Here is a 14490-nt window from a genome sequence, read left to right as displayed (position 1 = left end):
ATAAGGGAGAAGGGGTTATGAGAGAGACGAGGAACAAGGGGATGATATTGTGTATATGTAAGAACAGATTACTGTGGGTGGAAAGGCCCAAGTGAAGTCAGGGGAAGAGACTGAGTAAAGGAAGGGTCAGGGGAGGGTTATTCAAAATCTAAGACAGTATGAATAAGTCATATTGACACCTGCTTTTATGGACAAAAGGCATATCCAGAAGCCATAGACTGTTACTAGAAAATTTTCAGTGGCAGGGATGGGATACCTTCCAGTGAGTTGTTGGCCAGGGAGGTCCTTGATGCCCCTAAGACATTACAGGCCATTGCCAGTGCTCTTGGTTTCCCTCCAGAAACAGATGGTAAGACTCTATTGCTGAAGACTCCACATGCCTGGGCTGCAAGGTCACTTAGAAATGTTACTGGAACCGAGCTGAAAACCACCTCTGTGTAGACTAGCTGACAGTTGGAAATAGCTATGCTGCATGCAGCTCCATGAGAGAGAGAGTGGGGGGAGGGAGAAAAGTCAGCAGTGGCGATAAACAAAATGGACACTGCAAACCTAAGTGTGGCCAGCCAGGCTAAATGAGCCAGTGGGTACAATAGTGGCATGTCTGTTATGGCTGAATCAACAACTCCAATTAGACTGGAGGCCCACTCAATGGGAGGGAACACATGCCTGATACTGAAAACCTGTGAAGGCAGAAGTCATGAGCCTCAGGTTGTAATGTCTGCTGGTGTCTGGCTAAATGTGTATACTATGTCCACCAAACTGCCTGGTAAGCACTTCTCTTAACGTTCTTCCCAATATATTAATGCTACTCTCGCTTTTGCTTAGAGAAGCTTCTCTTTTCAAATGGCAGTGACCTTGGGATGACATAAGAGGCACTATAGTGCTGAGGAAAGTGACAGGGGTGCTCAGCACTGAAACGTCTCTGTCACACCTTCCAAGGCTCAGGGTCCATTGTGGAAGAGGTGGCAGAAAGAATGTAAGAGCCAAAGGAAGGGTTGGACTGCTTACAATGTAATCTTCTACACACAAAAATGGTCTGGATATCCATGACCTTGCAGTGCCTGGCACTGCCTACATGGGACCATTATAATAAGAGGAAAGATGATGACATCAAAATAAAATGATTTCGACGGGGAGGGGGAACAATGGAGAGTGGAGTTGTGAAGGGGAAAGTGGTGGGGGGAATTATCGTGGTTTATGTCTGTAATTATGGAAGTTGCCAATAATAAAAAATTTAAAAAATAAAAAGCATGGATTCAGAAGGGTATATTATGAGGTTTATTTTAGGGAGAAATAAGGAAAACAAAGGAAAAAAGTGCTCTAGTCACAATTTTTCCACCTGCCTAGCCCAAGAGGAGACCAGAGAATCTCTCACACGCTTGGGAAGAAGAGCAAGGAAGGGCTAAGGAGGGGCCCTGCCCACGTGTCTCAGGCCCATTTAATTTATTTTATTTTATTTTTTTTTTTTTGGGTTTTCGAGGTAGAGTCTCACTCTAGCCCAGGCTGACCTGGAATTCACTATAGAGTCTCAGGGTGGCCTCGAACTCACGGCTATCCTCCTACCTCTGCCTCCTGAGTGCTGGGATTAAAGGCGTGCGCCACCATGCCCGGCCCTCAGGCCCATTTAGATGAACATAACATCCAATTAGAACGAGCCTCACCCGGAGGCTGAGATGTGTGGGGAGAAACTTGATTGGTACTTTGCATGGGCCGTATGTGTGTTCGCTTAGGAAGTGAGTGCTTGGCTATGAACTAATTTGCCCATCACTAAGCAGCAGATGGCCAATGCCAGTCTTCACCATTATGGCTGGCTGTGCTGCGCACCACTTCTGGTACTTGCAGTGGGAAGGGATTGCTGCCGTTCCTTTCTTTGTCTTACCTGTAAGTGGAGATGAAAATGATGTGGTTTCAACTTCTACCCTTGTCACCCCTCACTGAAAAACTTGTGTTTTACAAATTGAGTATAGAACAGACTGGAATCTGTAGTCATTTCATTTCAAGCTATATGATCTGGATCACATTTACAAAGTGAAAGTGGAACCCAGCTTTATTCGGCTCCGAGGACTAATTGAGAACATTTACAAAGGACATGCTGAGTAGCATGTGCAAGTGTTCTGAGTTATTTCTTGTCAACTCTAAAGCTACCACCAGACGTCAGCTCTTCCCCCAAAGCTGTCGTTAGGCAGATTGACTCATGTCTGTCGTTGTGACGTGACTTTCCTAGTGGCTGCCCCTTCGCTGAAGAGGAGAGCTTGGCGCTGTGGTGATGGTTGTTGGTAAAGCCCTTGAAGCGTGAAGACTCGCGTTTGGCTTCCCAGCGCTCATGTGAAAAGCCACGTGTGGTGGTGCACGCCTGTGGTTCCAGGTGGAGACAGGCATCTCTTGGGCTTGCTGGCTAGCTGGGCTAGCTGAATCAGTCGGGTCATGAGAGACCCCGCCTCAAAAAATAACATGGAGAGCAAATGAGGAAGACAGACAGTGTTGACCTCTGGCTTGCACATGCACACACACACACACACACACACACACACACACACACACAGAGAGAGAGAAAGCCATTTGTCTGCTGGCTTTCTTCACAGTTAATGTAGGTTATTCTATATCACTTATTTGAAGCCAAGTGTTTTTCATCCAATAGTTATTTTCAAACATAAGTTTAGGCTTCTGTCTGAAAAGCATTCCTGTGAAAACCTAATGCTTATATGTATTAATACCTTCTAAATAGTGTTTTTTTCCCCATGTTGCAAGTTTTAAAAAATTTTGTTTTCTTAATTTTTATTTGTTTATTTGAGAGTGGCAGAGAGAGAGAATGGGTACACCAGGGCCTCCAGCCACTACAAACGAACCCCAGATGCATGCACCACCTTGTGCATCTGGCTTACATGGGTTCTGGGGAATAAAGCCTTGAACTGAGGTCTTTAGGCTTCACAGGCAAGCGCTTAACCACTGGGCAATCTCTCTAGCACTGCAAGTTTTAAAAAAATACTTTTTAAAATTTATTTGCAAGCAGAGAGAGATAGAGACAGACAGAGAGAATGGGCAATGCCAGGGCCTCCAACCACTGCAAATGAATTCTAGATGCATGTGCCACTTTATGCATCTGGCTTAACTTGGGTTGTTAGGCTTTGCAGGCAAGCACCTTAACCATCTCTTCAGCCCTGTTGCACATTTTGTATAATATCTGATTCTGAATCAGTGTTACTTACATATGAATAGTTTTACTATGCTGTAATTTTTTTACATTTTATTTTAGAGACAGAGCCTTAATGGTGTACTGTAACCTAGGAAAGCCTTGAATTCACCATCATCCTGTTTCAGCTTCCTGAATTACAGGCATGCATTACCACATCAGATTTCTTTAGATTATTATTATGATTTTTTTTTTTTTTTTTTTTTTTTTTGGTATTTCAAGGTAGGATCTCACTTTAGCCCAGGTTGACCTGGAATTCACTATCTTTTGCTATTTTTTTTAACCAATTCTTTTTCTCTTACGAGTTAGAATATGGGGCTGGAGAAATAGCTTAGCAGTTAATTTTCTTGCCTCCAAAGCCTAAAGTCCCAGGTTTGATTCCCTTGTACCCATGTAAGCCAGATGCACAATGTGATACATGTGTCTGGAGTTCGTTTATAGTGACTGGAGGCCCTGGCAGGTCCATTCTCTCTCTCTCTGCCTCTTTCTCTGACTCTAATAGATAAATAAATCAGTAAAATATTTAGAATATGAATAATTATAGCATACTGTTTAAATTGGATCCTTACTGGGCTGGTTCAATAATTAAGTGCCTCAGGATGAATATGTGGAGGCGTGATATCATGCTGGAGCCTGTATATTCCTGTTGAGATTTCTTAGGAACGAAGGGCATATATGAATATTAAATACTATGCTCCATTCAATCCCATTCTGTTCTTCACTGGCTGGCTTTGATGTGTGTTGTATTCTTAGGTGACCGGGTCATCGATGTGGGATCTGAATGGAGAACCTTCAGCAATGACAAAGCAACAAAAGATCCATCTCGAGTTGGAGATTCTCAGAACCCTCTGCTGAGTGATGGAGACTTGTCTACCATGATTGGCAAGGTAATAGGTCCATGTAGCAGTGCCCAGTCCAAATGGCCAGAGCTCTGGGACTTCTGGAGTTTCTTAGAAGTAACAGTTCCTGAGCTGATGGGGGATCTTGTCTTGGGAATAAGATTTACCAGTGTTGTTGTCAAAGATGGTGGGTTTGTATGCTTTTTCTGTCTTTGAGGAAAGAACATCAAATTAGAATTCATTTTTATATCTTAGACTATTTGGTATATAAAATACATTTTTGTGCTGGGGAGATGGCTCATCAGTCAAATGTGATTGTTTGCAAAGCCCACAGGCCCGGGTTCAGTTCCCGGAACCTATAAAGCCAGATGCACAAAGTGGTGTGTGGAGTGGTGGTGACAGTGTGCGGGTGGGTTAGAAGGGAAGTTATTTTAGAACTTTACTCCTGCAGAGTTTGTGGTTAAGGACGTTGGGAGGGGGTAGAGGCTGGAGAGATGACTTAGCAGTTAAGGCACTTTCCTGCAAAGCCATAGGACCCTGGTTGGATTTCTTAGGACCCACATAAGCCAGATGTACAAGATGGCACGTGTCTAGAGTTCATTTGCGGTGTCTGGAGGCCCCGGTGTGCCCATTTTCTCTGCCTATCTGCCTCCTTCTGTCTCTCTCAAATAAATAAATAAAAATAAATTTTTTAAAGAAAGTCACTGGGGGGCTGGAGAGATGGCTTTAGTAGTTAAGGCACGTGCCTATGAAGCCTAAAGACTCAGGTGTGACTCTCCAGGTCCCACATAAGTCAGATGCATAGTGACGCAAGTGCACAATGTTGCACATGCGCATAAGATGACACACACATCTAGAATTCAGTTTCAGTGGCTGGAAGCCTTAGCACCCCAACCCCCCCTCCCGTCACCCTCCCCCCCACACCCTCGCTCTGACTCTCACACACATTAAAGAAGAAGTCATTGGGGCTGGAGCAATGGCTTAGCAATTAAGGCACTTGCCTAAGAAGCTTAAGGGCCCGGGTTCAGTTCCCCAGTACCCACAAGGTGGCACATGCATCTGGAGTTCATTTGCAGTGGCCTAGGCATGCCTATTCTCTTCTTCTCTATTTCCTTCGTTCTCTGTCAAATAAATAAAATCTTTGAAAAAGAAAAAAAGAAGGTCATTAAAAGCAGGTTAACTATTCATGTTTTTGCATATTAGATTTGAAAAACATAATATAAGCTACATTTAAATTGTGTAATGTTATATTCAGAAATGTCTTCAGTAACGAGACAAGATACAAGACCAGAACTAACTTCTGGACAACAAAAGGTTTCTTTTCGGCTTATAGTTATGAGAAGCCCATCCCCATGGGGAAAGGAGGAACAGGACGCTGCTGCCTCCGTCATGTGGTAGGAAGAAGCAGGAGCCAGTAGGTTTGGACCGTAAGACCTTAGGGCCCGCCCTAGTGACACACTTCCTTCAGCAGGGTTGACTTCCTGCCATTCCATGGTTTTCTACGTTTTTATCAAAAATGAGTTTTGATGGGCTGGAGAGAAGGCTAGTGGTTAAGGTGCTTGCCTGCAAAGCCTAAGGACCCAGGTTTGATTCCCTAGTACTCATGTACGCCAGATGCACAAGGTGGCCCATGTATCTGGAAGTTAGTTTGTAGTGGCTAGAGGCCCTGGTGTGCTCATTCTCTCTCTCTCAAATAAATAAATAATAAATAAATAAGATCTAAAAAATGAGTTTTGAGGTTTTGTTCACTTGGCTGCGTGTGTGTGTGTGTGTGTGTGTGTGTGTGTGTGTGTGTTGCTTAAGCAGGGTCCCGCTCTAGCTTCAGGCTGACTTGAAACTCACCCTGTAACCCAGGCTGGCTGCAAACTCAGAGCAGTCCTACCGCAGCCTTTTGAGTGCTGGGATCGTTGATATGCGCCACCACGCTTGACTCACTCAGCTTTTGGGGATCTCTGGAAATCATATATTTTTCTTCTTAGACTTGTGATGATGGTGTCGCATTAACTGTTAGTCTCTAGGTGTCTTTCATTTACTTGGTCATAGCATCTATCTCTTTAATGCGCTGTTGTATTATTTTCTAACATTTAATATTTTGTCTCATTTATAAATAAAAGTAGACTTTTATTGTCCACTTTGTATGTTCTTGAATGATTGTGTGGAATTACATATTAATTGTTTGGTTAAAAAAGCTCATTTAAACTGTCTTATGCTGGTCCTTGTTCTTTCTGGGGCACGAGGAGGAACCACTTCTGCAGCAGATGGAGTCAGATGGCAGAAGTTATATTTGCATAGACCTTGTCCATTTGTGGGCTGGAGAGATGGCTTAGTGGTTAAGTCGCTTGCCTGTAAAGCCTAAGGACTCAGGTTCAATTCCTCAGAACCCAAACCCATGTAAGCCAGATGTACATGGTGGTACATGCATCTGTAGGTCATTTGCATGGCTAGAGGATCTGGGGCACCCATTCTTTCTCTCTCTCTCATAAATAGGTAAAAATAAAACAATTGTCCATTTGTTCAAATTTTCCAAAATGTCTTTAAATTTTTATTATTTAATTTTGTATGTATGTGGGCGTGTGTGCATGTATGTATGTGTGTAAGAGTGTACCAGGATTTCTTGCTGCTGCAAACGAACTCTCGCAGACAGACACCTTAACGACTGAGCCATCTCCCCAAGTCTCTTGTTTTCCCGGATGTTATTTTTACAAGGTTGTGACGCTGTTTTATAGGGCACAGGAGCTGCAAGCTTTGATGAGTTTGGCAATTCTAAGTATCAGAATCGGAGGACGATGAGCAGCTCGGACCGAGCGATGATGAACGCGTTCAAGGAGATCACGACCATGGCGGACAGAATCAACCTCCCCCGGAACATAGTCGTGAGTCTTGTCCGTCTCCTGGAAGCCATTCTGGCATTGACTTTGCCTAATTTAATGAATACATAAAATTTTGATGTGGCAAGTAATTAAATGGCCCAGAGTTAATTAGTCTTGGTTTCTTTGCTTTGAAGGATCGAACAAATAATTTATTTAAGCAAGTGTATGAGCAGAAGAGCCTAAAGGGAAGAGCTAATGATGCTATTGCTTCTGCCTGTCTGTATATTGCCTGTAGGCAAGAAGGGGTTCCTAGGACATTTAAAGGTAAGCATGCGTTGCCTGAGGACCACACTGCGCTCAGGCAGCTGACTTGGGCCTTCTTCCTGGCACACGGTGACCTCTCTGAACCTCACCTGCTAGGGCGCTTGGAACTGTTGTGTTCCTTAACCACCAGTTCAGAAAGCCATCTCACTGGCCATGATCTTTTCAACATGTTGCCCGTTTTAGGCCATAGAAGCCCACTGTTTTTGTTAGCATGATCTTTAGGCTAAGTGTTTTGTGGGCTTTGAGGCCTGGCATCATGTGCTATAGAGGAACTTTTGTAGTTAAGCTTCTATATACGGTGATGAAAATGACTTTTCCTCCCAGCAAAAAAGTCCAATCTTGTAGCCATCAGTGTGTTTTTTTTTCTTTCACACAAGCCAATGAATTTGAGATATCTAGGTTGTATATATCTGAATATATGACAACCTCATCACAGTATTGTGATACTCACACTGTCTGTTACCATTTACTCATCAAATTAGTAGTTATCGTTTATATTTCCTAACAACAAACTGAAGAAGCTATAACCTTTACTGACATTTTTTTTTTTTGTTATAACAACTAAATAGGATCTAATATTTAACTCCAATGATAGCATGTGCTTAGAGGGCTATGCGTATGCCTGGCCTTGGGTAGCTTAGGAGGTAGTCTTTAGCCTGAATATTGTCTTGCATGTTCTTGGAACATTCCTCAAACAGATTAATGTGTAAATAACAAAGTGAAAAAAATCTGCTTGCATAAATATAAACTATGGAGAAGTTTATATTTTGAAAGGATGCAGCCTAAATTTAAAGTGTGGTAAAAGTTTAAATTAACTGAGAAATTTTACATAAGCTCTGTGGGAAGTATCACTGGGAGAATTAGGGTTTCATCTTTAACACATGATTGAGTTTTTGCAACTAGACTGTATTATTTTTGTAATTAGAAATGATAAGTTCTGAAGTGAACTGTCTTACATCATCTTTTTTCCTTTTAGAAATATGTGCTGTATCCCGGATTTCTAAGAAAGAAATTGGTCGATGTTTTAAACTTATCCTGAAAGCTTTAGAAACGAGTGTGGATTTAATTACAACTGGGGACTTCATGTCCAGGTTCTGCTCCAACCTCTGTCTTCCCAAGCAAGTGCAGATGGCAGCCACCCACATCGCCCGCAAGGCCGTGGAGCTGGACTTGGTTCCTGGGAGGAGCCCCATCTCTGTGGCCGCAGCAGCCATTTACATGGCCTCACAGGCGTCTGCCGAGAAGAGGACCCAGAAAGGTGGGTCTTCACCAGGAAGGGTGACAGGTCGCCAGGGCTCGGAGTGTGCCATTGCAGATGTAAAGTTTATCCTAATAAACACTTTAAAAAAAAAATTGAGCTGGGAGTGGTGGTGCACACCTTTAATCTCAGCATTCAGGAGGCAGAGGTAGGAGGATTGCCCTGAGTTTGAGGTCATACTGAGACTCATAGTGAATTCCAGGTCAGCCTGGGCTGGAGTGAGACCCTACCTCAAAAAACCAAAAAAAAAAAAAAAAAAAAAAAAAATTATGGGCATGGTGGCACATGCCTTTACTCCCAGCACTTACTTGGGAGGCTGAGGTAAGAGGATTACAGTGAATTCCAGGTCAGTCTGGGATAGAGTGAGACCCTACCTTAAAAACCAAAAAAAAAAATTATTATAAAAATTATTTTGGTGCTTTTGCTGTTTAGTTTTATTATAAAGGACTTCTTCACATTTAAGATCCTGAGGCTGGACAGATGGCTCAATGGTTAAAGGCATTTGCTTGCAAAACCTGCTGACCTGGGTTCAATTCTCCAGCCATCCTCATTGAGCCAGATGGGCATTCATTTGCAGTGACAAGAGACCCTGGCATGCATGCACACACATATATACATGGCAAATAAATTTTTAAAAAAATTGTCTGGTGTGTTGGTGCACACTTTTAATCTCAGCACTCAGGAGGCAGAGGTAGGAGGATCGCAATGAGTTTGAGGCCACCCTGAGACTCCATAGTGAATTCCAGGTCAGCCTGGACTACAGTGAGACCCTACCTTGAAAAACCAAAAAAAAAAAAAAAAAAAAAAAAAAAGATTTAAGATGCCCTCCCCTCTAAAAGTAAAGTAACCAGTGATGGAAATACACACTCACAGGAGAAAGCAGGATCAGTCAGTGAAGATACTGACAGCGGTACTACTCAACAGCTGTCACCGTTTCTTGGACTTATTAAAAAATATGCACAAGTTGGGCGTGGTGGTGAGCACCTTTAATCCTAGCACTCAGGAGGCAGGTAAGAGGATCGCTATGAGTCTGAGGCCACACTGAGACTACGTATGAATTCCAGCTTAGCCTGGGCTAGAGGGAGACCCTATCTGGCACACACACACACAAAGATCCTTTTCAGCTGAGTGTGGTGGTCTATGCCTGTAAGCCAAGCACTGGGAGGCAGAGGCAGGAGGACTTGTGAGTTGGAGGCCAGCCTGGGAACCTGTCTCCTAACAAACAAAACTGAGCTAGTAATTTTAATTCCTCTTTTTCTTTCCTTCCTTTTTTCCTGTTTCACCAGGGCCTCTTGCCACTACAAACGTCAGATGCCTGTGTCACTTTCTGCATCTGGCTTTACAAGGGTTCTGGGGAATCAGATCTCAGCTAACAGGCTTTGTAAGCAAGCACCTTTAACTGCTGAGCCATCTCCTCAGTCCCTTGACCAAATCTTATCACAGTAGCCCTTTGGTAGTTTTAAAATGACTTTGAAGCTGGGCATGGTGGCACATGCCTTCAATCCCAGCACTCAAGAGGCAGAGATAGGAGGGTTGCTATGAGTTCGAGACCACCCAAGACTAAACAGTGAATTCCAGGTCAGCCTGGGCTAGAGGAAGACCCTACCTCGAAAAACAAAGCAAAACAACAACAACAAAAAAACCCCAAACCAGAACAAAAGACTTTGAAAGGAGAAAAAGTGACAGTGACTTTAGAGGGTGTTGCAGTCAGCTTCGTATTTCTGGCAAAAATCACCCAACCAAGAGCAGAAGAGCAGCTTTTGGGGAAAAAAGGGTTTATTTTGGCTTACAGACTCAAGGGGAAACTCCATGGTGGCTGGGAAAATGATGGCATGAGCAGAGGCTGGACATCACCCCTTGGCCAACATCAGGTGGACAACAGGAGCAGGGGAGTGTGCAAACACTGGCAAGGGAGAATTGGCTATAACACCCACAAGCCCGCCCCCAACAATACACTGACCCCAGGAGGCTTTGCTTTCTGATTGCCATCTACTGGAGAGACTGGCAATCAGAATACCTAAGTTTATAGGGAACACCTGAATCAAAGCACCACAGAGGGTGTAAATGTTTCTCTTAGGACTCAAATAAGAAATATTTAAGAGATGTGAGTGTAATGTGTATGCACCAAGTAAGTGGTTGTGATAATGAATCTATGTATCTTGTTACATAACTGCTTGATCTGTCATGCATTAAGTAGAAGAAGAACTTGTAAAATTTTATTTGTTATATCTTATTTCACTTCTAACTTCTAAGGGAGATACTGCAAGCGAAATTTCAAATAGAAATGGAAAGTGAATTTGTCAGTTCTGTGACCTTCAAACAGGGTTATGAATGAAACAGCAGTTAGTTCCAAATACATGCAACATAACATCTATCACTCAGTGCTACATCCTGAGTGGTCATATTTAATTTTTTTTCCCCAGAGTAGGATCTTTCTCTAGCCTAGGCTGACCTTGGAATTTGCTGTGTCTCAGGGTGGCCTTATTGATTCTCCTATCTCTGCCTCCTGAGTGCTGAGATTAAAGGTGTGTACCACCGTACCTGCCTTTTTTTTCTTTTTCTTTTTCTGGAAGTAGAGTCTCACTATAGCCCAGGCTGAGCAAGAACCAAAGTCAGTGAAGACAGTGACAATGGTAATACTACTTACTATTGAAACAGTTTCTTAGATGTATTAAAAAAAAAATATATATATATATAATATATATAATATATATAATATATATATATATATATATATATGTATGTACACACACACACACACACACACACACACACACACAAACCAGGCATGGTGGCTCATGCCTTTAATCCCAGAATTTGGGAGGCAGAGGTAGTATTGCTGTGAGTTCAAGGCCAGCGTGAGATTACATAGTGAATTCCAGGTCAGCCTGACTAGAGCAAAACCTTACCTCAAAAAAAAAAAAAAAAAAAAAAAAAGTGATATTTGGGATTTTGTTTCTGTCTCTTAGAAATTGGCGACATTGCTGGCGTTGCTGACGTTACAATCAGACAGTCCTACAGACTCATCTATCCTAGAGCCCCAGATCTCTTTCCGTCAGACTTCAAGTTTGACACCCCAGTGGACAAACTACCACAGCTATAAACGGAGGCAGCCGACGTCACGTCCTCACACACACGGACCTTTGCCTGTTGTACGTAGCCTGTACCGAGTGCCGGGCGGTAGAGCCTCGACGAAGACCACGGGAGATGGTGCGCATTCCAGGGCCAAGTGCTGTTGCTTATCTTCTTATGTATATAGTAGTGGAACATATTTAATGATTTAAATTTCTTACAGAATTTGCTTTCTTTTTTTTTTTTTGTAGTGATCTAGGAAACTGTATTTTGGAAGATATTTGAAATTATGTAATTCTCAAATAAAGCACTTTTCAAAACTAGTTTTTTTGTTTATAATCATAAAATATGTAATTTGTAATATGCAAGTCATGCCTCATTACAGCTAATAGCTGAGAGAGATTCCTGTTGCTCATAATTTTTCATATTTAGTTTTTTAATTTTAATAAAATCATGGAAATAGCAAAAGCTTTTGAAAGCCATTGTTAACATCTACAATGTATTTACTTTGTAGTTGGGAAGGGTGTATTTGTGTGTGTGCATGTGTAAACCACATAGCATTGTACTTGTTACTTTTCTCAGTGCTGTGACAAAATACTAGACAGTTTGTCACTGAAGGGAAGTCATGGTGGCAGGAGCATGGAGCGGTTGGTCACATTGGTGTCTGAAGTCAGGAAGCAGCGATGCAAGCTGGTGGCCAGCAGGCTTTCCCATTTTCTCAGTCTAGGACCTCAGCCCGTAGAATGGTAGCGCCCACATTTAGAGTATGCCCCTGCATTTCACTTAGCCCAATTCAGAACCGCCCTCACACTTCTGCCAGAGACTCGTTTCCTAAGTGGTTTTAGATCCTGCCAAGCTGGCACTTTTTTTTTTTTTTTCTTTTGGTCTCTTGAGGTAGGGTCTCTCTCTAGCCCAGGAACTTAAAAAATATATACTTGTAAAGAGAGAGTATGGGCACATGCCAGGACTTCTAGCCACTGCAAACGTATTTCAGACGCATGTGCCACTCTATGCTTCTGGCTCTACTTGGGTACTGGGGAGTCAAACCCAGGTTGTTAGGCATCGCAGGCAGGTGCCTTAAACACTGAGCCAGTGAGGGTTCCTGGGTTCTTGCTTCGGGCTGGCCGCAGTCCGCCGAAGGTGTCCCAGGCAACTGTGGAGACTAAGGTTGTGCCCGCGCGAGGAGAGAGAATCACTCACTCCCGGGAGTCAGTTCTGGTGAACAGTTTTCGCTTTATTGTCAGGGAAAATGGAGTTATAAGCATCTGAGGGTGGTTAAAGGACCCTAAGGGGATTGGTGGATTTAAAGATTGCTGAAATGAATGTCCCCATAGACTAGCAATCTGTATAATGGAATTATATTGGGTATTTTTAAAAGTTAAGAGATTGCTTTGAATCTCAGAAGAGACTTAGACTTTTTAAAACAGTGTTGACATCTATTGTAGATTAAGGGGGGATTTGAAATTGGACTGGATGTATTTGCATTAATGTGGCCATTAACCTACAGGAAGAGTATGACTGAAAAGTAGTATGTTTTAGCCAGGCGTGGTGGCGCACACCTTTAATCCCAGCACTAGGGGGGCAGAGGTAGGAGGATCGCCGTGAGTTTGAGGCACCCTGAGACTACATAGTGAATTAAAGGTCAGCCTGAGCTTGAGTGAGACCCTGCCTTGAGAAACAAAAAACAAACAAACCAAAAAAGTACTATGTTTTGCTAAGTGTGGTGGTGCACACCTTTAATCCCAGGACTTGGGAGGCAGAGGTAAGAGGACTGCTGTGAGTTCAAGCCCAGCCTGGGACTACAGAGTGAGTTCTAGGCCAGCCTGGGATAGAGTGGAACCCCTACCCCAAAAACAATTTGTAATGGTTAAAATTGTCAATTTGGGGGTTGGAGAGATGGCTTAGCAGTTAGGACAGTTGCCCAGGTAATTGCATCATGAACCCAGATGCCCTTTGAGGAGCTACAGAATTTGATGGTTGCCCTGCTGGGTTTCAGTCTTTTTAGTTTAATCTTCCCCTGCTATGCCTCAGTTCCTTCCTTTGAGAATGGGAATGTAGGGTTTCAGTCTAGCCCAGACTGACCTGGAATTCACTCTGTAGTCTCAGGGTGGCCTTGAACTCATGGCGATCCTCCTACCTCTGCCTCACGAATGCTGGAATTAAAGGTGAGTGCTACCATGCCTGCAGAGTCCTCATAGTTTCTATCAGTCCCAATGATGTGCAAACATCCATAGTCCAAGGTCTTTTAACTGAGCCATAATACTGAAAACAAACCATAATGGCATAGAATAAACATTCACACTGCAAAAGATGGCATTGGGCATAGCAAAGAAATATTCAACCAGTACAAAATTTAAACAGGGCAAACATCAGACTCTAGCTCCAACTCTGACAACTAACCACTGACAAATCTCCAAGTCAATAATACTAACAAGTGACAGGTCTCTTGAGTTCCAATTCTATCCCTCCAGGTAGATTACTTACAGTGCTGGAAAACTTCATTTGGTGCTGGCAACTCCTTGGCATCATCCCATAGTCCTAGCCTCTCCATTGGGTCTCTACTGCAACCCATAGTTCATCCTCATGGCTCCACTGGGTCTTCACACAGGTAATCCAAGAAGCCTGCTTCTCACTACCCATGGCCATTTCCAAAATATAAAACTATGTTGCAAATCCAATGACCCTCTCTTTCCTGCATTTGTTACATTTCATAGTACCAGGTGGGCTACCAACTTGTTAATCCATGGGGGAATAAAGCCAACTTTGGAGAACAGCAAAGTCTTTCAGCATTCAGGCTCGTTACTTCAAGAGTCCACATTCTTGATGTTCCAATGCAGATCAGCTGGCCCAATCTCAATGGTTGTAATCTTTCTTAATTGCACCTGAACATGCAGAATTATCAGCCCAAAGGTACCATTTTTATTTTCTGTGCCATATCCCTCTCTGCATACCAGTCTATTTCATTTATTTATTTGAGGGAGAGAGAAAATGGGTGTT

General features: G+C 42.9%; 1 protein-coding gene across 1 annotated transcript in view; it reads left to right on the top strand.

Moving 5' to 3' along the window:
- Gtf2b (general transcription factor IIB) overlaps positions 1-11975 on the top strand; it is a 38219-nt gene extending 26244 nt beyond the window's left edge. The window contains exons 3-7 of the mRNA XM_004653666.3: positions 3944-4077; positions 6756-6902; positions 7034-7163; positions 8140-8421; positions 11391-11975. Coding sequence (XP_004653723.1) covers positions 3944-4077; positions 6756-6902; positions 7034-7163; positions 8140-8421; positions 11391-11524 — 827 coding nt within the window. The 3' untranslated portion in view covers positions 11525-11975. The remainder of the gene's footprint in view (positions 1-3943; positions 4078-6755; positions 6903-7033; positions 7164-8139; positions 8422-11390) is intronic.
- Positions 11976-14490: the final 2515 nt, after the last annotated feature.

The sequence above is a fragment of the Jaculus jaculus genome, chromosome 19, assembly GCF_020740685.1.
Source record: "Jaculus jaculus isolate mJacJac1 chromosome 19, mJacJac1.mat.Y.cur, whole genome shotgun sequence".
Lineage (NCBI taxonomy): Eukaryota > Metazoa > Chordata > Mammalia > Rodentia > Dipodidae > Jaculus > Jaculus jaculus.
The sequence above is the reverse complement of the archived record's forward strand: the minus strand, read 5'-3'. Positions and strand labels throughout refer to the sequence as shown.